Raw genomic sequence first — 23,955 nt, 5'->3', positions numbered from 1 at the left:
AAAAATAAAACCAATCCAAGAATCTTCCATTTCCAAATCTTCAAATCCAAAGCAAATTACGCTTTCCATAGCCTAGCTGTTTCAAATCTCTTGAAGACAATGTGACCTCATGTTCACAAATCCAGTTAGTGAGAAATCGATGAATGCTATAAATTACAGCACAAAAATAAGTATTCTGTTTTGGTTAATTTGTTACATGACGGTAGATAGATAGGAAATGATAAGAGATAATGAATAGATGATGAGTATATGATATGAGTAGATGATAGGAGCATGGTCAGGACCCCAAATATTAGGAGAGCAAACTGCCAGCTCTTGAAGGAGTTAGTCAGTAGTAGCCCCTGGTAAACGGTCCTCAGGGACAAGGGAGCAGAACAGAGCTGGCAAATATTTAAGGATGCTTTCCATAGAGTGCAAGAGCACTCAGTCCCCCAGTGTAGGAAATCAGGCAAAGAAGGGAAGAGGCCAGCATGGCTGAGTCAAGACCTACTGGTCAAACTGAAGAGCAAGAGGGAACTGCACAGGCAGTGCAAGCAGGGACAGGGAACCTGGGAAGAGTGTAGGGACGCTGCCCAGTTACATAGGGATGGGGTCAGGAAGGCCAAGGCGCAGCTGGAGCTGAACTTGGCAAGGGAAGTGAAGACCCACAAGAAGTGCTTCTACAGGTATGTCAACCAGAAAAGAAAGGTTAAAGAAAGCACACCCCCACTGATGGATGCAAATGACGACCTTTTATCAAGAGACAAAGAGAAGGCTGATGTCCTCAACAATATTTTTGACTCACTCTTCACTGAGAACCACTCTCCTCATCCCTTTTGAGTCAGTGATCAACAAGTTGGGGACCATGGGGGGTAAAGCCACTGTAGGGGAGGATCAGGTTCGTGACTGCCTGAGGAACCTGAACATATATAAGTCTATGGGACCTGATGAGATGCATTCCAGAGTCCTGAAGGAACTGGCTGATGTGGTTGCCAAGCCACTCTCCATGATATTTGAAAAGTCACGGCAGTCAGGATAAGTCTCTGGTGATTGGAAGAAGGACAATATTGTGCCCGTTTCTAAAAAAGGATAGAAAAGATGACTCTGGTAATTATCGACCTGTCAGTCTCACCTCTGTGCCTGGGTATATCATGGAACAGATCCTCCTAGAAGCTATGCTACAGCACATGGAGGCCAGGGAGGTGATTCGAGACAGCCAGCACGGCTTCACCAAGGGCGAGTCCTGCCTGACCAACCTAGTCACATTCTATGATGGAGTGACCACATCAGAGGATATTTGAAAAGCTATGGGTGTAGTCTATCTGGACTTTTATAAGGCCTTTGACACAGTGCCCCACAACATCCTTCTCTCTGAATTGGAGAGATATGGATTTGATGGGTGGACTGTTTGGTGGATAAAGAATTGGTTGGATGGTTGTATTTAGAGAGTAGTGTTCAATGGCTTGATGTCCAGATGGACATCTGTGACAAGTGGTGTCCCTCAGAGGGCCATACTGGGCCCAGTGCTGTTTAATATTTTCATTGGTAATATAGACAGTGAAATCAAGTGCCACACCAGAAGGGCAGGATGTCATCCAGAGGAACCTGGACAAGCTGGAGAAGCAGGCCTATGGGAACTTCATGAGGTTCACCAAGGCCGAGTGCAAGTTCCTACAACTGGGTCAGGGCAATCCGCAGTTTCAGTACAGGATGGGGGACAATGTTACTGCGAGTAGCCCTGCGGAGAAGGACTTGATTGATGAGAAGCTCAACATGAGCAGGCAATGTGTGCTCGCAGCCCAGAAGTCCAAATGTGTCCTGGGCTGCATCAAAAGAAGCGTGTCCAGCAGGTCAAGGGAGATGATTCTCCCCCTCTACTCCGCTCTCATGAAACCCCACCTGGAGTACTGTGTCCAGTTCTGGAATCTCCAACATAAGAAGGATATAGAACTGTTGGAGCAGGTCCAGAGGAGACCTGCAAAGATGATTAGATGAACAGAGCACCTCTGCTATGAGGACAGGCTGAGCGATTTGGGATTGTTCAGCCTGGAGAAGAGAAGGCTCCAGGGAGTCCACATAGCAGGCTTCTAGTATCTGAAGGGAGTGTACAAGAAAACTGTGGAGGGACTTTTTACAAGGGCCTGAAGTGATAGGATGAGGTGGAATGACCTTCAAATTGGAAGGGGAAAGATTTAGATTAGATATTGGGAAGTAATTCTCTATGATGAGGGTGGTGAGGCACTGGAACAGGGAAGTTGTGGGTGCCCCCTCCTTGGAAGTGTTCAAGGCCAGGTTGAATGGGACCTTGAGCAGCCCCAGGTCCAGTGGGAGGTGTCCCTGCCTGTGGCAGGGGTTTGGAATTGGATGATCTTTGAGATCCCTTCCAACCGAAACCATTCTATGATTCTATATCCCCAAATACATTTCCAAATATTTCCCAAAACATTTTAAGTTGGAACATCCCCTTTCTTAGCATATGCAGCCATTATTCAATTTCCACACTATTTTCCAATTCCAATTCCACCAGTTTACCAATTTGATTCCAGGATTTAGATTACCATTCTGAAGGCATTACTGACTGTGTAGAGAGTCTAAAATCTTAATTCAGGGATGAGATTAGAAGGGCAAAGTTACAGAAAGCAAATGCCTCCCCAAATGTGTTAATGTAATGTTGCCATTTGTTTTCTTTTAATTTATTGCAAACATTAAGCCTGGTGGCCAAAAGGTTAGCAAAGCCGAACGACTGAGATTACAGAAAGAAGAAGAAGAAAGGAGGCTAAAAGAGGAAGGTATTGTGCACTTTGTTTACTGGGAATGTAATGGCACAAATCACTTATTTTAATTAAATTAGCAGAAATTAACCTTCCAAACTAAATGTGCACCAACATCTCTCTCTGTTTCACAAATACAGGTGTTTCATCCTGGTTTTCTTGTGGGCCAAATTCTGTGTTAGTTGTTACTGCCTCCCACATCTTACTTTTCTGTTAGAGTCATACTCTTTTCTGTACTTACTTCTACCACGATTAGCAAATTGTGAAGGAGGATGGCTGGAAGATTAATTTTTTTTTCTCTCTTACTATTGCCTTTTGAATTATTCTCAACAAGCTAGAAATGCAGTGGTATGTGATTTTCTTTTTTTTTTTTTTCCTTTTCCCCCCTCTCCTTTCAAGCCTAGTTATCAGTAGACACAGGAGATTCTCTGAAAAGAACTTTTCCCAGAGAAGGCCAATAGAATGCTTCTGTTGGCATGGGGGTTAGCTGGTGTTCTGAACAGGTAGCAGATAGGGTGACTACAAACTAGGATAGATTAAAATGTAGTTTGCTTGAGCTTATTTCTTAAATCTCTACTGAGAGAATGATTCCTCCACTCACTTCTTCAAGATCTTTATATTGTATATCACTGTATCCCTTAAAATGAAATCCCAAATGCATGATGTGAGCTGTCGTCCCCATCTGAATGTGCCTGCTTCTGCAGTTAAGTATCACAGCCCCTGCCCGAACATCAGACCCATCCTGGTAGGGGTTCGTGCATGCTGTGACTGCTAGTGGATGTGGTAGCAGCTTGGGTAAGTACAGGCAGATTTGAGAATTGCTGTTGCTCTTGCCCCTAGCCAATACAGATCTCTCTGAAATTATTTGCATGTAGGCGGTGATGTTCTAGCCACAGTTTGAGAACGTCTGGATTGATTTATAGGCTGTGCTGTCTTAAGCTGAAGGCTCAAAGGTTTAAATCAATTTTAGTTTTCACTTGCACTCTTGATTTTCTAGTCCCTGTGGCAGCAAAGAAAAGCTAAAACTGTGATCAGAAGTAACTGATCCTGAAGAGGATTTCAATGAAGCAGTAACTGTAAGATTGAGGTAGTGACCAAAGGTTGGAGGAAGGAGGAGTCTAACTTGGGACTGAACCACTCAGGCGGTTTCACCATAGACACTGGATTAAGAACCTGGGCCTGTTCAAGCTGTAGATAAAAAGGAGATGGCTCTCCTGCTGCTGTTTCTGAGGGAAAAGTGAGGGCTTGCTGATCTCCACTTATATTGTCACAGGCTGATTGGGGTAGCACCACAGGTAGTGTGTTATAGTACTGTGATTCAAAGTCATTTGGGTTATTTGCGAGATTTCTGCGCAATGTAAGATATACCTTTGTGTTGCTAATTTTTATGTTTGTTTTGTCATTACATAACTAAAACCCAGTTTGTCTGATTTTATAAAGCAAAATATAATTAAACTCTTGATAAATTTCCCAATCTTCAGAGGAAGCCCGATTGCATGCTGAACAAGAAGCAGCAAGACTTGAAAAGGAGAGGATTTATCAAGAGCTGATAGAAAAACTTACGGCAAAAGTTAGTTCACACTCAATACTTACTGAGGAATTCTAATACTATTTCTAAACTTATGACTGTAAAATGTTATTAATTTAATGTAAGAATGGATAAGGATTTCATTATGTTCTTAGTGTTGGAAACAATGTAGAGGAAATTTTCTAGCATCAATAGATTAAAATAAATAATGAAAAATCTAACTAAATCACTGAGAGATACTTTTGTGTAAGATCCCACAGGTTGAGAAGGTAGTGAGCTGGATTAGTAACTAAATAAAACACAATACACGTTAAGTCAAGAGAAATAGTGCTGAATTTTTTTCTATATTATTCTTTCACTAAGCTAATATTTAATTTAGTTTTACTTTGATTCATAAAAGTTCTCAGAGACAAGATAGTTTTGCCTCTTTCTGATGCATAAAGATGCTATGTTTAAATACACTAACTTTTGGGAAATGTGATGCTCCAGTTTGAATAAATACTTCTTTTCCACTATACTTTCATTTGAATGACTTTCAATGAATACTTTCATTTCAGCTATACTTTCAATTGGATATATTTTTTGTGTTCCCCCTAATTACATTTGGTAGAGCTGTAGCAAGAAAATTTTGGTATAAATTCTAGAAGTGGTTACATGTTAGGATAGATGCATTGATTTGTATGTGTACATATAGGTATATGTGTATAAGTGTGTGTATTTGAATATATATACTTATTTTTCTAAGAACACTAGAATTCAGAAAAAAACCTGATTGGTGATATCCAAATATTTTAGTCTTTTACAAACAAAGAGATTTACCACAATTTATTCTTTTTTTTTCCTCCAGGAAAAAGTCACTCTCACCTGTGCCTCTTGTCTTTCACAGAATGTTTTCTTCCCCCTAGAGAGAAGATAGATAAATTAAAAATAATAGAAACTGTATGGAAAAAATACCATCTTTCACACATTTTTCATCAGCTCTCATTAGACATAGTTCTAGGATGATGATATGGAAACTGTTAGAGTAAGAGGTTAACAATCATGTGACACATTTATCATATGCCTCAGCAACTGGTGTGATGGCAATTGCATACTGCTAAGTACTGTCTTGTCAATTAAATGTTTTGTAAAACAGCGAATTACCAGTGTTTGGATTTGTTTAAATGATAACTCATTCAAATATCCTAAAATTTTTCTTTGATATACAATAATTGCAAGTAATAAACCAATTATTTAACTCCTGTATTTGATATGAATATATTTTAATAGAATCAGGAACAAAGGGATTCTGAACTAGCAGAACTTCATTCACTGGAACACAAGTTTTTGTCTGCACAGCAGTGGAAAACAGATTATAGAGCACGTGCAAAGGTAAGCTTTCTTTCCAAAATCTGCCTAGTGCTGTAGAAGTTTGACAATGAAGAGACTGTGTCTCAATTACAGGATCCAGGAATGCTTCCCTTCTTGAACTTAGATGCGTGCTATGACTGCATTTCAAATTCCGTCTCAAGATAGTAACTGGCCATCCTCACGCTCCTCCATCTTCTGTACCTTGGTATAGACAGAAAAGAAGCACAAAGAGAAGCCTGGCTAACTGACCAAAGTATTAGAGCCCCACAGCTTGCTGCACCAGTCCAGAGGAATTATAGTTTCGTATGTTCTCCTATTTGTCTGTGTGAGCTGACCGCAAGCAAAGTGTAGGAACAACCACAAAGCCACAGATAAAATGAAAACAATAAATTTATTCCTGTTACCTCACAATCTGGGACAACTCTGAGATCAGGAATGTAGGCACCACGGAGCTTGGTCCTTGCTTAGGATCTGGGTAAGCTCTGAACAGCACCTAGGCAGAGAGGAAAATGCAAGCAGAATAATGCAGGCACCATAGAGCTCGGGCATTGCTAGCAAGCATGAAAGCATGAGTGCAAACTGCTGCTTTTTTACCCCTATTTTTATCAGGGGAGATCCCAGTCTTTTGATCTTTTTCCTGCCAGAGCTGAAATCTCAACATGTTATAAGGCCTCAAGTTTCACAGACCTGTGTTATCTAAACATAAGAGCTCTGCTTGTTAAACACACAAAGCTCAACAACAATTAGTGCAGTGTATGTGTTTTTCTACATCCCAGCTGCAAGGTCACTTGAACATCCTTCTCACCAGTTCCGCTATATTCCCACCTTGTCCTTCCTTTTCTATTTGTTTAATTCATTCTGCATTCTAACATTCCTTAAAAAAGCTCTATCAGCTTTTAAAAAAAGCTCTAAAAAAACTTAAAATAATTTTGTAGAATTTGAGACCACTGACAACACTTGTTCAGGTGGTTCCTGAATATCATATGTCACCATTCAGAGAGATGCTGGCCGGAACTTTGAAGGACGCAGTGCAAATCTGGGTCAGCTATCAGGAACTGAAATACGTGAAAATGCAGCCAAGAGTTAATGCCTGCAGTTTAGAGTGACTTACATGGTGGTTGAATTGTCACCCAATATGCCAGTAAAGTTAAATTTTAAATATCTAATAATAAAGTATGTAATACATTAATAGAACATTTCAGTCTTGTAAATCCTTCAAACATCATTCAGTAACTGTTGGACAATGCTATTTGGCCAGTTTGATTGCAGGTAAGGAACAGACTTGTAGACACAAGGCTTTTCTCTTTGTCTTGTACAAAGTCTGACACCTGTGACTAACCCTATAGCTTGGGAGCCAAGAGTGGGAGGGGAGAGACTTTTTAAAGCCTCTGTGGAGCAAATTTAGAATCATAGGATAAATCATGATAGAAGGGACTTATGAAATACATATCCTTCAAACTCCTGCACAAAATGGGGCAAACTCTGAAGTTTTATGAAGGTGCTCAGGTGCATGTTGACAGTTTCTAAGGATGAGGATACCACAGTATCTCTGGACAACTTAGTTGACTGCTTTACCCCTCTTATTGTATAATTTTTCTTTATATCCAACTAGCATTCCCCTTGCTACAGCTTGTGATCTTTACCTTTTTGTCATGACACATCATCCCTGTACAACCCTGAAAGAAGTTTGTTTCTGTCTTTTCTGTAACCCCTCTCTAGGTACTGGTAGATTGTGTTTAGCTCCTCCCTTAGCTTTGTTACTGTTCTCCAGACTAAGAAAGCTCGGCCCTTTTTCATGTGTTGTTTCCTCTAGTACCCTAACCATCCTAATGTTCCTCTTCTGGACTCTCCAATTTTCCACTCTTCCTTTTGTACTGAGGGACCCAAAACTGGAGCCCTAGGAGGTTAAAGCCATAGGGTCGCTGATTATGATCTTCCTGGTGTAGCCCAGTGTGCCCTTAGCCTTCTTGCTACAAGGGTGCACCATGATAACTTCACAGCTACATCTTGACATCTTTGGATGATTTTTATTACCTGTTTCAGCTGATGACAAGCTCTGTCTTTATTATCCTTGTGAACAACAGAACCAGTGGCCATTTTAAAAGGGGACAGTTACTGTTTATGGATGTCTCTCGAGAGTATTGATTGGAAGGAGAAACAATGTGGGGTGTTTTTTGTTTTGAAAAGTGATAGCAAAACAGAACTATTATTTAAAAATAAGTCGTCAAATAAAATATCAGTAGATTAAGGGGAAATACCAGTATTTATATTAGTCTATTGTTAAGAATATTTAGAGCAAAATAAATATATCATACCAGATGCTGAATTCCCACGTCTATTTCTGAACAATTTCAGTTCAGATTAACAGCTACATTTACAAACTATCATGAAATTTATCATTTCTTTTGAAGAACAACTACTGTTACTTTTGAGGATGTTTTCCTGTTGATGAAACTGAAGCTTTCTTTGAAGTGTGAAGATATAAAAAAAAAAAAAATCGGATGTTTTAATTACAGGAGACTGATCAGTCTTTTATAGAGGAGTTTCCAGTCCACTGAGCACTGACCTCTTATTGTTTATTTTTTCATGTCAGTGGAAATGGTTATGGAAGTGGTTGGCAATGCAATTGTACAAGCACTTTTGCTTTAAAAGATACTTTGCAATTCAGTCTTCAGTAATACTGCATTATTAATCTTCACAGTAAACAGGGAGTGAATGTTCCCTTAATATCTTACTATAAGGATGAAGAAAATTACATTATAGGTGATAAATTGATCCCATGAGCCAATGTTAGGCTCATCTGTAGAGTTAAGTGGATTTAGCCTGTTGCCAATCTTTTTTTTCTCCCTCCACCTATTAGAATGACCAATAATTGATTTGAAATAAAATTATTAAAAAAATAAAATAAAATATCTAGGATTTCACATTTGTGCCAGAGGTTTTTGTAACAGCAAATTGGTGCTGGTAAGGAGGAGGAAATCTCCTACAGAGGCAAAGAAAGGAAGAATCAACATTTTGGAGTAGAAGGCTCTTAAGCAGCTTTATGGACAGCGTAGAAATTTTCAGTTTTGTTTGCAGTGTCTGCTTTGAGAACCATCTGCCTCTTCCACCTGCACTGGTTCCTCATTTGTGTTCTCAGTCATTTACTCTTTCAGCCTCTCACTTGTGGCAGGTACTGAATTTATTGCTTTTGTAGATATGCAGGCTCTGCCTAGCAGAACTGCTGATAAATGAGTAGGTATAAACAGTGAATGTTATACAGGCGGGCAGAAGTATCTTAACATGTTAATATCAAAGTAAGGCTTTTTTTTTTGTGGCATAGTGATAAGCCAGATGGTGTTACTGTCATGCTTAGATGCAGGTATGAACATATCACTGTAATATATTTGTCTTTCAGAATCCTCCTTTTTCTTGTATTAGTAATAGTCATTTGCACCAAATGCCTGTGACCGTTTTTCTTTGAACATTTTCTGTAGTGGGAGCATTACCTTAGTTGTGATGGAAGTCCTGACCCAACTGTTCTGCAGGAAATAAATACTTTCATGAGCTTATGGCGTGAAGATCAAAATGAAGACATTCAGCTTGTGATGAAGAAGGGGGAACAGGTGCTAAATGTAAGTGTTAAAATGGTATTTTTCATTTTAACCTTACCAGAACACATACTTAACGGCCCCCTCCCTCTTCCTTTTTTTTTTTTTTTTGGACAAATGACTGAAAAAGGGCCATAACCTTCAAAACCCACAAGTTTTTCTTCAGTTTTTACATTTTTTAAATTACAGATTTATTGTTAACTCTAAATAAGATTACTATTGACTTGAACTATGCAGTGCATTTAAGGGATTTGTGTGTAATCTTTCTACACTGAGCTTTAGTATTTCAACATCCATCTTCCCTGCTATGTACACTTTAAACAGTCTTGAGCCAGAACATATAAGCTCATGTCATACATGGATGCTTCAGTGGACAGCAGCCGTATTGTGTAACACTTAACAGCTAGCAAAGTGTCATATAAAAGCAGGAGTTCCCAAAATGCAAGCCACTAACCACTGACTGTTTGTGGAGCAATTTTATGCAATTTGTGGCTGCTCTGTAAATGTAAGAATTTATTTTCATTTACACTAACTTTGTAATGTTTTTTCAGAAAGTTAAATGAGGTCTGCCAGGAACTGGAGGTGAAAGTTGCATGTGTAGTACAACTTCTGTTGGGCTGGTTTGGTTCCAAGTGTTAGACTTCCTATCTTGCAATGCTTGCTGGGTGCTGCCATTTTCATCTTCTGCATACTGCCTTTTCCTGAGTCAGCAGGGAATGTGTTGGTTGCTTTCCAAGAATTTAAACAGATAACTCCCTCCCTTTCTCTTCCACTCTGCAAGCCAGGCAGTTCCATCCCTTCTTGCTACTCTTCTCCCTGCTGTCGTGCCTTTCCCACAAACACACTTCTTCTCATCCAACACTGAATCAGTTACAGCTCCTTCAGATCCTGTAAAAGTACCTTACCTTACACTGTACCCAAGAGGGTTAACATTTTTGGTTTGCCCCTACTAGAAATGCAAGATGATGTCAAAAAGATTTCCTGTCATTTCTTGGTCTGAAACACTTGGGCATTTCCTTCCTGTTGTGCATGTTTTTAGAGGAAACTGTTAAACACTCCAAACTGTGAAGTCACATAGATCATCAGTTCAGAATTGACAGGGACGACCTCACTGTCAAGGCAGACCACGTTAAAGGTGCAATACAAAAAAAGATTGTCGCAATTACAGTTCTGCTGCTGCTTTGCTACACCTTTAGTGGACAGTGACGCTGTGATTCCGCAGGGTAAGAAGAATCTGACATATCTGAAGGGAGGCATGAAATGTAAACCAATCCTCACTTCGTCTCAGTACTGCAGGTCCCTTTGGCCAGCTGGGAATGTTTTAGTTCCATACAAGCATTTAGATATTAAGACAACAACACAGTTCCAAGCTTCACCCTAAGGATTGTTCTGAGAATTAAAATATAATTGTTATATGTCTTCCTTTTTTTTTTTTTAAGATTTTGTAGTTGAAGTTATTACTATAGAAAGTACAGTTCCAAAATACAACCTTAAGCTTTTAGTTGAAGCAAATACTTGACCAAAAGTTTCTTCATATGACCATATGAATAAATGATCTGTTTTATAAGCTAAGAGTTCACGGCCCACAAGTTAAGGAGTGAAGGAATTGGATCAGAGGAATGAAGGAAGGCAGGCCTGACCCTGGAATTTCAAGCACTTTGCATGGTTGACTGTCTGTCTGATAGTGCTGGCTTACCACAACATCTAAATATGTAATATAAAAAGATTATTCTTGCAACAAAGATAAAATTAGGTACAAAGGAAGCAAGGTTGTCTCGTATTTTATGACAGAACACACAGTATGTTAAGGCTGGTGTTGTTAACAGAGATGCTTTCCCCACATATAATGTCTTCTAGTTAATTGAGAAGTTGCAGTTTCTTTTATTGGACACACCGCCAAATGAGATTACAGAAAAAGAAACAGTTCAGTACCAAGAATCTATTCTGGAACTTCAGAATCTGCTTCATCAGAAGTACAATGGAGCAACAGAACTCCTGCTTAAAGTAAGTAAGACTTACTGTTTTGAATTTGTAATATGCCCGATGCACATAAGGTTGGCTTGTTGTTATGGTTGGTTGTGTTTGTTCTTTAGGTGTCATGGAGATTAGTATTTCAGTTTCCAGATTATTTGAGTTCCAAATCAAGTCTATCGCAGGTACCAGACATCTTTGTTCAAAACCCCTGCAAATCTTAGCTTTAGAGTGGAAATTCTCATCATTAAGACAATTAAGATTAAATTATTGTGAGATTTGGAGATACTGAAAACAAGAGACGCTATATGAAATTTGTTTCCTATTTTGTCTCACTGATTTAGATTGAAGTTAACTGACTGTACCGAAAATATCAAATGTGAAAAGCAGGTCATAAGGTTAGCTTGTAAACATTTTTTAATGCAAGTTAATATGACTAAAATAGTTTTTAAACTGAGGTCTTGCGAAGAGTAAAGATTACTTAAACTATAAAATTAAAATGTACTTGGGAATCAGTTTTCTGGGTTGCATTTACAGGTAGTGATCTTGCTTGCTGTTCTTAGTATATTAATCATATATGTAAGTATGTTTAGAAAAAGAATATTGCTAGAGGAAACAAAAAAGGAAAGTAAAGGAAACAGTGAACCAATTGTATGTTTATTCACAGTCAAAACCCTCTGCAGATTAAGAAATGGTAAATTCTTGTTTGACTTTGCTGATTTTAGGATTAAACTCCTGTTGTAATTATCATTTCACAAGTTATATATTGACCAAAATATAAAATGCTCTGTGTAGTGGCTGTGGCGTAGGAGTGTTTTATTGCTTAGTAAGTCCTTGGGGTTTTTTTTAACTTATCATAGGAAGTATTTTTGAGGGCACATGATTAAGGGAGAGAGGCGGTACAATTGAAGGGATTGTGTAAAATACCATATTTGGCAGAATTTTGACTGACAGAATTGATGAAATCAGAGGAAGAAAAATAACATAGTTCAAATTTTTACTTTTTTTTTTACAAAGAGAGCTGAGTTTTTAGCTGTCATGTTTTAGTGCATAGATAAAACATACCTGAGCTTGATCTGGTGTATTTTCATTCCTGTGTGGCTGTTTTTATTTTTTAAAGTATAAATGTAAGTACAGTAAAGTGTTATAATAAAAGAAGAAAACATTATTTAATCTGTTTTTTCTTTTGTAGACAGCTAATATGTATGAAGATTCTGACACTGGAAATATGCAGGTAGTCATAAAGGATAAAAACATCACTTTCTGTATTTGGGCCAATCTGAAGAAAAAAGCAAGGTACAGCATACTGAAATTCTTAATTTGAAATGAGGCCTGGCCTTGTCTACCCAAGTCAAGTGAACACAAAGAATCAGTTTCTCATCTGGGTCAGGACTGAAGTCTCTTGGTCACCTTAGAGATGCACTTAAAATTTTCAACAAAGAATTGGTTGACATGATGCTTAACTAGAAGAATTTTAGTATGTGTGACTACCTAATCTTATCAGGAAAGAGGTATTATTTGGATTGTTCTGGTTTTGGTTGGGCAGGGATTGCAATGAGCAAGAAACTTCCATATCTGATGAAAGAACTCAAGTCCACAAGTTAGGTACTAGATTTGCTGCAAGTTGACCTCCTATCCCTGCTCTTAGCCTGTTTCCTACACTGCGACAGGGTTCAGTGGCTGTGTAACACTGTTGATTGTGAAAATTACCTTTATAGAATCATAGAATCACCAGGTTGGAAGAGACCCACCGGATCATCGAGTCCAACCATTCCCACCAATCTCTAAGCCATGCTCCTCAGTACCACATCCACCCGCACCTTAAACACCTCCAGGGAAGGCGAGTCAACCACCTCCCTGGGCAGACCATTCCATTGCCTAATGACCCTTTCAGTGAAGATTTTTTTCCTTATGTCGAGCCTGAACCTCCCCTGGCAGAGCTTGAGGCCCTTCCCTCTTGTCCTGTCCCCTATCACTTGGGAGAAGAGGCCAGCACCCTCCTCTCCACAACCTCCCTTCAGGTAGTTGCAGAGAACAATAAGGTTTCCCCTCAGCCTCCTCTTCTCCAGGCTAAACAACGCCAGCTCTCTCAGCCGCTCCTCGTAAGACTTGTTCTCCAGCCCCTTCACCAGCTTTGTCGCTCTTCTCTGGACTCGCTCCAGAGCCTCAACATCCTTCTTGTGGTGAGGGGCCCAGAACTGAACACAGTATTCGAGGTGTGGTCTCACCAGTGCCGAGTCCAGAGGGAGAATAACCTCCCTGGACCTGCTGGTAATGCCAGCTTATGCTTGAGTATGTCTCTGGATTTTATGTGGAAAATGCTGAGACTGAGGTAACAGAGACAGCTGGTGACTTCACCTATGTAGGAATTTGCCCATTATATTTGTCTAGTTTACCAGGAATGTGAGGTGTAAAAGAGCTGCTGACTGATTCTGCCTCACTGTCATCCTGTCAGGACTGTTGTTTTTGCAGCTCCTGATCCCCTTAATGCAGTTACGGTTTTTCCAGAGGGGCATACAGGCAGCTGTCAGTACAAGATGGGAAGCACATCATGACATCCCACTCTATTTCTTAGACTGTGCCATGTGACTAAAGGGAATTTTGGTGACTTTTAGTGTAGAACATCAATATGAATACTTATTAAGACATACAAAAGTAAGTGCTGACAATCTTACTAGGGAATGTTATTTTTTTAACTGTTATTTACAGGTTCAAAAATCATGTGTTTTGTGATGCACAACATGGATTTGATCTTCCAAAATCACTAGCTGTGAGCAGTGTTGCTGTTCGCATATTGCATACTCATTATGACCATGTGTCTCCACTTTGGCTGCAGTGTCAGAGTGTGCCAGAATTGGAAGTCTTAGATAGCAAAGAGTTAACTCAGCATTCAAAAGGCAATTCAGAAGAACCAGAAGAAGAGGAGAAGAAAGCCAGAGAATATCTCAACATGTCCACTGAAGGAGAAATGTGTTCTAATGCAAGAAATGTAGGTAAAAAAAATCTCACAAAAGAGTGTTGTACAAAGCTGCTGTCATTTGAGGCCCTCTTACAGTGTAACAGGTCCTTAATATGTCCTGTGTCTGAGAGTACCAGTTTCTTAAATGTTCTATAGAAAAAGGTGGCTTATGTTAATACTGTGCCATAGATCTTTTAGAGGCAATGGAAGTGTGAATGATCAATGATTGTACAGAAGGTGGAAAGAAAAGTTTGTACAGGGTGTGGTAGCTGCTGTGCTGTTGGCATGCCTGAGTTGGCATTGGGTTGGCAGTTTAAGAGTGGGATCAAACCATAAGGAACGTCAGGTGCCACTGTAAGATATTTGCATAAATCTGTGACGTGATTCCAGATGAATGGATTCTGCTTCTGAGAAACTGACAGCCCCATAAAATCACTGCAGGAATCTGATATTAGGAAAAGTCACTGTGTGCAGAATAGGATTCAGTTCAGCAGGTCATGGTTGTGCAGTGAAACTTTGCCTCTGGAAGGCCTTCCCGACAGTGTTTCTGTTTGTGGATTCTTTTCATCAGCACTCCTCAATGGAATATGCTGTCTTTAGGTATTGTGGAGGTTACTTGTTTTTTATTCTTCTTACTGGGTTTGTGTTACTTTCAGTATCATCCATGAGCTGCAGATAAATGATTCAGGTTCTCGATCTAAAATTTCTGCACAAATAGCAAAGCCCTTGTGGTTTATGCCTTGTTAGTATGTTTGGAGCAACATTCTTTGCCTTTTTCTTTATCAGTCCATGACACTTCAGTAGTGACAGTGGCCAAAATCCCATTTTCTTCATTACTTTTTTCTTTTTTTGCATGCCAAATCTTATCTTTTGGGAGTTTTCACCTACTTTTCTTAGACTTTCTCCAAGCTCCTCATTTCACTCCTTCTCTTTTTTCTTTTCCAGGTCTCATTCTCTTTCTCTTAATCCAGTTTTGTGAATTTTCTTGTTACGTCTGAAGACTCCACTTTTCTCAGCTACTGCAGTCGCTGCTCCTGTCCGGTTCTGCTTTGAGTTCTCCCCATTTATATGTGTAAACACTTCTTTCTCCTCACCTCCTGCCTGGTTTCAGGAGATGTGTGTTCTTCCCACGCACCGACAGGCACAGCACAGGGATGAATTTGTATAGGAGTTGGAAATCTGGCTGGAAATCTAAGGATATGTTTTGAAAATAGAAAACAGTGTGAGAAAGGGAAGGCTAAGGCTGCGAGAGGGGATTCTGGCAGAGTTTCAGTATGGCTTTGGATTCAACATTGGCTTAAGTTTTCTTTGTGTTGCTCTTCTAGCTGTGAAGTCAGCATAAACATTTTTTGAGTGCACACATTGCTATGAATGTTAAGTGCTTGTATGGTACTTGGGGAGCTCAAGATGGAATTTACTGTGGAAATGAAGTAATTATTTTATGTTTATTTATACATCCAGTTAAAAAGTTGGAGAGCATCTTTAATCAAAATTAGTTTTGTTAGCTAGGTAGAAAAGATTCCTCCTGAAACCCTGTAGCAAGATTGGTGCAAGTGTTGCTGGAGAAGTGGGACTGTGATCTTTCTGCTTGGGCCTCCTTGAAGGAGGTGTTACCCTGTACTGTCTGTCTCTGACTAATGAAAAAATGCTGCCTTCTTTTTCTATAGAATGCTATCTCATTTCAAGAAAACAGCAATAAGACAGCTGATGTAAATGAAATAACAGAGGAAGCTGAGAAGAAATCCGAAATCTTGGACATACCATTAGAAGGTATTTGGTTAGCAGCATTAGAGAAGTACTTACTCAGAATATTTTATTTTATATATGGAAACACTGTGATATAGATCTCTCTGTGAATGGTACAAAGTCTATAAATATATTGATGTTTTGATAACACTTGAGTTTTATTGACTTTTCCATTAATGATTGTTAAGTGGAGAGAGAAAACAGGAGCTGCATAATAATCATAATCCAGCTGCCTTTCTTTCCTTGTATTCCAATTCACTGTTAAGCGATTCAGGGAACACCAGCAGATGGTGCTGAAATGCTGCAGAGTGTAAGCACTACAAGCACATGGGCTTTTTGTGCAAAAATGAAAAATAATAGAAGTGGGCAATTTCAGTGTCTAAGTTTAAGCACCAAGTCAGCTCATATTGTTTTGGGTTTTTTTTTAGTTCAGGATCCACCGATGCAGGAGGAGACAGATGAAAAAGAAGAAGAGATAACCGATGAAAACATTGTTGATTTGCAGCAGTTTGTACCAGTGGGTGGTGTGTACCACATTGAGGCTCTGCAGCTTCCACCTCAGGTCAAACAAATCAAAGACTGGAGTATGGTGGAGGTAAGTGAGGAAAGAGATTAACCCCTATGCACTTTCCTTCCCTGCCATCCCCAAAGAGCTGTTCCTGAGGTGTGTTATCACCATACAAATGCAGTGTGCTTAATTTCCTGAACAGCAAACGGAAGGACTAAGTTTTCAAATAATTTTTTGATTACTGTTGTCCAAGTTTAAGAGCAGTTGTGGGGAGACAAACAGCCTGCACTTAGAGAGGCGTGTGCCTAGGCAGTGCTCATCAGCATGGCTGGCATAGACTGTCAAGCTGGAAAAATGCTCATGGCCAGGGAAAAAGCAGAGAGATGCTCTTAGGTTTTCATATGTGAAAGGGACCATTAAAGAGGGTAACACAATTACTGCCAGTGCAGCTGTAGGCTCTGCAAGATATTTGAGGACTAGACCCAGTGTGATCTTGTTTTCTCACTCATGAAACCTGATGCAGCATCAACCTACGTAACAGTTGTAATTGTGAAGCCAAAAACATTTAATGAGTGAAATCCCTGTGGAAACTAAGAAAGCAGGACTGTGAGCAGATCACAAGGCACATGTTCCTAGCAGAGCACACAGACCTGCATCACCAGTTGTATGTGATCTCTCTCATTCCCTTTAAAACTGTGTAAAAAGTGGAATTATATCTGCCTTTGCCTTTCAGGTTCTCTTGGGATTTTTTGAGACTATGGATCTATTGAAAACTGACTATGCCAGCTGTGTGGCACTGACACCCACAGCATGTGAAGGGTTCAGAGGCCCATTGGTAGTCACCCTTCTGGTGACTTCAGCAGTGTAGTTAAAAACGTGCAATATTAGCAAACCATTTATACTAATAAATTTTAAATGTTGGGTTAGGAAACTCTCCAGGCAATTAGGTGGACTGAAAGGAAAAGAAAACTTTAGTCTACTGCATTTTCTAATAAAGATGTTGTCTGGCCTTTTCCTGTTTTGCCAGTTACTCGATGTTGGACTGGAAGCATTCCCATATCCCACAGAAGAGGTTGAAGATGCCACACAGACACGAATACAGATAACCCTTAGGCTTTCTGACAATGTGATGTATTTTGAGGATCCTGTGGTAGCCCGATGGGATGCTGCAGGTATGAAATTAAGACATCAATTTATTGTAAGCATGAGTACTGGAATTTATATCCGAGTTTGATGATTTCCAGCATTCAGCTGCAAAGAACAAGAACCAATTCAGAGCACAGAAATAGTTTGGGGACATCAGTGCTAATTGATTTGGGATTTTTTCTTTAGTTCTGTTTTGCTTCTGCATCATATGTAATAATGGACTGCTGGTTGAGTCTTTTTACTCTAGCTTTTTAATATGAATGGGGAAAAAAATACACACCACTTAATAAGCAGTAGTATAACTATGTACCGCAAATCACATTTTGTTCAGGTGAAGCTATGTAAAGTTGACCTTGAGGCCAATTAGCTCCTAAATACATGTATAAGTAATAACTTAAAATACAAAAATTAAATGTTAAAAACCAAATGTGATATTCTAGTTGTTAGATAAAGACAAAATACCTCTGACTTTATATTCATGAAAGAGAATACAACTATTAAAACAATTTGAAGTTTACCTTCCAGATGAGCTTGTGGACTGCCATATAGAAAGTAATAAATGAAGGTTATTTGTATTTCTTTTTAATTTTGCATCCCTTTTGTAAAGGCCAACAGTGGAGAACCGATGGCATCAGTAACCTAATGTATGAAACGCAAGGAAAGAGCATCACCTTTGAGATGGGTGCCTTTTATACGATAGCACTTCTTCAGGATGCGCATCTCAACATGCCGTATCGTGCATGGGAGCTGCAACCTACTGGTGTGGACGAAGCACTACTTACAGTTACTACAGTCTTTGCAACTGTTCAGATACAAATTAAGGTACTGTAAATAATTTTTTTCTATAAAACATTTGCAGATCTTTTAAAATATAAAATTATTACCATGTCCTTGAAATGGTTCCACAGGAGCAATTTGAGTCTCTCTCTCCACCAATGAAAATGAGGGAGGATCTCTTCCTTTACAAGGACTGGAAGGAACAGTATTGGTGATTTAATTTCAGTTATTTCCTGTGAACTGGTCAGAAGAATCAGTATGAAAGGTCCAGGAAGTTCTTTGATACTGATACTTCTTTGCTGAATTCAAGACTGTTTCACACCAGCTAGAGTCTTAAAAATTGTTCCTCTCTCTTCCCAACTACATAGAGAGAAATAAAAGCACTTTAAGCAACCTACCACTAATGCTACTCATTCCTTCTAAAGGTTCAAAGTTATGCATGATTACCCGTATGCTCATTGCTGTATAGATCAGTTCAGTAACACGCATGGTTTTTAAAACATCAGTATGAACACAAGCATGGGCCAGTAGACCAATGACATTTCCAAAACCCTACAGAAAAGTGGCTTTCTTCAGGACACACGAATGAAAGTTTACAGCCCAGCATGGTAGATTATATATGCAATACACAGACTAGTAAAGGTATTAATATTTGATGCCTGAAGCTTCAAAATAAATTTCATGACCAGTAAGTTCTTCTCCATGGTTTGTACAACAGGGTAGCCAGTGCATGTTGTCTGCAGTAGTGGTGGAAGAGAAGGATGTACTTTCACACCTGACAGGAAGATGGATAAGTCCTGTTGAAATAAGAACCGTTCTGAAAAAAGCTGGTGTGAATATTTTCCCAGGAGAGTATTCTTACAAGTATGTGTGTGTGGAACAGAAGGTGAGTGCAGAACCAGATGATTTTCCTCTTGCTTTTTCCACCTATTTTTCACTTAAGTAACATTTTCTTGTATGAAGACGTGTTGTGCAGAATCGGGGGGCAGGTATGTCCTGGCAGCTTAGCCAGTAGATTCCAGCTCAAACAAGCTTTTTCTCACTTTTTGTATGACACACAGAATTGGAGTGAATGATACACATATTTTCTAACTTGTACTTTCATATTACAGGCTCCCCTAGCAGAAGTTAGGGCATATCAACAGATGGCACTGGTTGCATCTGCTTTTGCTTTTGCCCGGAGCAAGTGGAATCTGGAAGCAGGTCAAGAACAAGTTGTGTTCAAGGTTTGTGGATTTAGACTGACCTAGAGAAAAGCAGCACAGAACTCTATTGCAGTTAGAGAGACAGAAACAATTAACTTCTGCAGGTTACACACCTATCAAACAATGTCTTCAACCTACTTACGCACTTATTGCAAGAGCTGAAAGATTTGAGGTTGACTACTGAGCCGCATTTAGTCATGTGTCAGGAAGACTTCAGAGCCTGCTTTGCCCTTGCTTCCTTTGTGAGGTCTGTAATAGGACACGTCTCAGTAACGAACACTTGCTCACATGCCAGGATGTATAACCAATAGACCACTCATTGAAGGTTTAGCTGAGGCAAAGGTGAGAGAGAGGGAGGCTGGTTTTCATGAGTAGCAGCCTATTCTAGCTGAATAGCAATAAGATCTGCAAGTTTCATTAATATTTGGAAATTTCTTTTTGTCCATATGGGTTTTCATTTTTTTCCCCCCCTACTGTTAAGTAGGGAAAAAGCAAACTTAAATGGTGATTTGTTTCCATCTGTGAACTAAAACACATGTTAACATGTTCTTCAGGCAGACAGAAAAACACTGAGTTCTGCTTGTGGATACAGAAAGTGTCATGCTAGTAGGAGAGCTTCAAGGTTTCAGTCTCCTGAGTTAACTGCATGTGACAAAGATTTAGCCTAATGCTTAGTCCCAGAAGCAAGAACTGAAACAAATCATCTCCTTTGCCCCTAGCTTAACATTTCTCCACAGGAGTCAGGAGCTGCAAGCACACTGGAGCGGCCAAAATTTGCATTTTATAGAGGCAAAGTAGAGGGAGGATTCTTGTGTTGATACAGTGTCCAGTGCAGTCTCTTAAGAGAGCTAATATTGTTTTAGGAGTTCAAAGCAGCACCTTGGCTTTGCTTCTGTGGTACACTTACGAGTACACTAGAATTTCATACTAGAATTTAGATTCTGTCAGTGTCTTGGACATCGTCTTACAGCACAGTTCTTCATTTTTTCTGCAATAGGTACGTGAGCATCTTAAACCAGATTCTGTCAAAGACAAAGACTGGTCTCTTTACCTGTTTAATGGTAGAAAAGCACAAAAGCTCAAGATCACTGAAACCAGTGAAGCTTTTTCAGAAGAGCTAGAAGATGATTCTGAATTTCATTCCACACTCTACCATATGCTTAAGGACTTTGCCAGCAAAGAAGCTATTGACAGAGCGGAAGCAGCTGACTTCTTGTTTGTTGATAGTGTATATCAGCTACTGCTTGCTATGAGACTTTTAACATACTCTTAGATACTGCATGATTTCCTTCAAAACTTTATTATCAAAAGCTTCCAATAAAGTTACACTTCAAGTTTTGAATCCTTTTCAAATCATTACATTAGCTTCTATGACTAAAACACAAACATTTCACTTGTGTTACAGCAAAATAAGTTCTTTATTCTCTTGTGGCTAGACCACTTAATCATATTTATCATTAGCCATACGTGAAATTACTAACTGTTCTATTGTAAAACTGAATGGAACAGAGATCTGTTTTGGTACTTGTAAAGATGACTTTCGTCAGAACAAGGGGAGAAAAAAAAAAAAACAACCCAAAAAGTATTTTTCAATTTCAAGTCATGCTTTAAAGAAAAAAAAGAAAGGAAAAGGTCATCTCCCCAAAAGACACCCACAACCCAAAAAACCTCAACTGAAATCTGTAACCTAAAATACACTAATCTCAGCTTTTCGTCCTGTCATACAGAATCTGGAAGTATAACTACAAAATCAGAACCTTTGTTATACTGGGGGTTGTCCATAGTGTCTGAGTCCTGTATATGGCCACAACAACTGCTGTACTGAGGTCCAGGAATCTCCAGTCCCAACAGGTGCAGCATCTGCTGGTCTTTGAAGAGACAGCCCAGTGAGGAAGCTTGTAAGAGCAGCGAGCAGGACCAGGATGGAAACAGAAACCCAGAGCGTTTTGTTAGCATTGGAAAAGGAAGTCTTGAAGTGGGATGCCCACGATAACATTAAATTGTACCTGCACAGAAGAATAAGTTATAGAATGGTTAAAGTTTTGTAATATCTTCGAAGCCCTCTTTGCACCCCACACCCTCTCCACCTCAAAAAACTCTGAAGCAAACACACAGATCCTTAACTATCAAAAATTACAAGGTTGCTTCCATATTGGGAGTAATGTACAGTGGTAACTTATGTTCTTGGTTTAAAACAACAGACTCCAGTAAGCAAGTTCTTGATAAGCCATTTAGGTGACTGACCCAACTCCTAAGTCAGAATCACACACAATTGTATAGGTTGGAAGTGACATTTAAGATCAATCACCATTTTGTGTAAAGTGCTCTGCCATATGTGGGTATGAGCAACATAGAAAGGCGCCTGCAACAAGCTGCTGTGTCACTACTTTCTCTTCAAAACTTGACAAGTTCCCAGGAGGGGGAAACAATATCCTAATGTTTTGTAAGTCTATGCTGTTTCAGAAGAGGACTCATAAAGCTGCCTTGCAGATAATCAAGGGATCTTGCTTGTAAAAAGCACTGAAAGTGCTGGGCTTATATTTTGTTATTTTCTAGGGGGTTGGTGCCTTCCTTGAGCTTGGGGAGAAGAGTCACTCTCACTGACCATCCAAATCCTAAGCTTCTCATTACATTGGATATCTCCATCCTTTACCAAAAAAAAAAAAACCAAGAATTTGTTCTTGCTGTCTTCTCGGTTTTACACACCGGCATAATTGTCTCCCCCTTGATCAGGAATGGTTACAGTGGAGGGCGAGTGTAGGATATTCATATGGAATGAAGAGTTTAGCTGTAGAGGCAGCATACCTTTCCTGTAGGGCGGGGCCTTCCAAAGGATGCTTTTTTTGGGACAGTACTCTTTTTTGACTAGAGATATTCCAAGAAAACAGCTGGAACAGTCTCACATTAGTCTTGATAACTATGTGTGTCTCAGTATGTGCCAAAGCTACTGTGAAGTTCTGCACAGGCCTCAAATCCTTGATCATTTTTACAAGAGTACATGTTAGCATGACCTAGTGGCTGTCACAGAACAGCCAAAAGAGGTTGGATCATAGCATGAGGCTTTTTACCTCACCATTTAGGATTAGTAAACTTACGCTGACTCTAGGTTCCATTTTGATGAATGTTTTCCTTTTTCAGAGGTACTTTCCTTCCTTGATGGTGGTTCTTGTACTTCAGCAGGTGATTCTGGCTGCTCATTTCTGTAAGTAAGCATCAACAGTTCCGCAGGTTTTCCATCAAGCATTCAATTTGACAGAGCTCTCAATAGTGTGACTTTATAGCCTTGATCAGGTGGTGAACAGTTAAAAAGTTCATTAACAACATAACAATCAACCCTGCACAGACGCCGCAGAGCAGGATGCTGTTGAACTTACTTCATTTCAGAATGTTCATCTCCATACTCTGTCCAGGAATAGGTGCTAATAAACCGCTGTAGTGAAGGACGCTTCTCATTTTGCTTTGCTCCCAGTCGTCCCCTGCCGTATTTTAAAGATTTTTACCTTAATTACCCCATCAGATATGTAGCAGAAAATTAGAAATTCAGCAGTTGCCTATTCATACAAATAACCAAACAAAAAACCCAGATCCATCAATATCAGCTACCTAGATTTCATCGTTTAGTTCTAAAGCAAGAAAGTAAAAGTATTTTTTAAACCTCTTAAATAAAGGAGCTGTAACATTTAGTCACAAAGGCTTTTTTACCTACTGAAGTATATAAACCTAGCATGAAACGTGTAGCCTAAGCATTATTACACCTTAAGATGTTCTATAAACTCCTTAATACAGGCACAGTTAGAACTGAAGAGTATTTAACCCTATTCAAAAAGAAACCCAAGTAACTTTACCAACTGCTTGATCTCCTGTTGAGTTTATCAATCCATTCATGCCCATCAGATTCATGGAGCTGAGCCTAGAGAAGAAGTTTGACACACTTAGTGTATTGGCATTTTCACGTGTCAGCCTAGCCAGTTTTGAGAAGGTAAAGTGCCTCACCATCTGGAAACCCTTACTTACCAGTGACAACCCAATACCTGCATTTCCAGCACTCCTAGGCAATGCTGCAATGCTAACTCTTCGTAGGGATGATGATGGCTATACAAATAAGAGGCATTACTGACTATCAGGGAATGACTGGATTACTCACTGATCACATAAAACACCATCTGTTTGTATAAAAACTGTATTAAAAAATAGATAGATGTTGATGCTTAGCTTGAAGTGACACACAAAGAAGAATCAAAGCATAAGCAAAGCCCAAAACTTATTCTTTACAGCAGCATCTTTCCACATTAACTGCTTTTTCCCCCTCCTAAGTGAGGCTGGCTACACAGCTTCCAGCAAAACAACAAAGTGTCTAAAATTCCTCTAATGGTGCTTACAGGGATTCCTACAATCAGTTTGAGTTGCTCTTATTACTTTCAACTC

The 23,955-nt window shown here is 39.4% G+C and overlaps 3 protein-coding genes across 4 annotated transcripts in view; 2 read left to right on the top strand and 1 right to left on the bottom strand.

Annotated features, from left to right (window-relative positions):
* Positions 1–23,955, top strand: part of ITPR2 (inositol 1,4,5-trisphosphate receptor type 2) — a 998,050-nt gene that overhangs the window by 790,531 nt on the left and 183,564 nt on the right. The window lies entirely within an intron of this gene.
* On the top strand, positions 845–20,847 carry DNAI7 (dynein axonemal intermediate chain 7). The gene is made up of 16 exons (XM_069850257.1): positions 845–964; positions 1,534–1,760; positions 2,674–2,768; positions 4,232–4,320; positions 5,548–5,649; positions 9,105–9,242; positions 11,076–11,222; positions 12,382–12,485; positions 13,899–14,178; positions 15,816–15,918; positions 16,323–16,489; positions 17,430–17,574; positions 18,156–18,370; positions 19,044–19,211; positions 19,438–19,551; positions 20,528–20,847. Exons 1-16 carry the CDS (start codon positions 845–847, stop codon positions 20,801–20,803), a joined length of 2,490 nt encoding a protein of 829 aa, XP_069706358.1. The 3' UTR covers positions 20,804–20,847.
* IRAG2 (inositol 1,4,5-triphosphate receptor associated 2) overlaps positions 20,752–23,955 on the bottom strand; it is a 40,950-nt gene continuing 37,746 nt past the window's right edge. Inside the window, exons 35-39 of one of the 2 annotated variants that reach the window (XM_069862865.1) lie at positions 23,545–23,622; positions 23,376–23,440; positions 22,905–23,006; positions 22,626–22,730; positions 20,752–21,536 (exon numbers count right to left, since the gene is read on the bottom strand). In XM_069862865.1, coding sequence (XP_069718966.1) covers positions 21,293–21,536; positions 22,626–22,730; positions 22,905–23,006; positions 23,376–23,440; positions 23,545–23,622 — 594 coding nt within the window. In that variant the 3' untranslated portion in view covers positions 20,752–21,292. The remainder of the gene's footprint in view (positions 21,537–22,625; positions 22,731–22,904; positions 23,007–23,375; positions 23,441–23,544; positions 23,623–23,955) is intronic. The other variant, XM_069862873.1, reaches the window with a different exon arrangement.

Source organism: Phaenicophaeus curvirostris, chromosome 1 (genome assembly GCF_032191515.1).
Source record: "Phaenicophaeus curvirostris isolate KB17595 chromosome 1, BPBGC_Pcur_1.0, whole genome shotgun sequence".
Lineage (NCBI taxonomy): Eukaryota > Metazoa > Chordata > Aves > Cuculiformes > Cuculidae > Phaenicophaeus > Phaenicophaeus curvirostris.
This window is presented reverse-complemented; position numbering and strand designations above follow the sequence as displayed.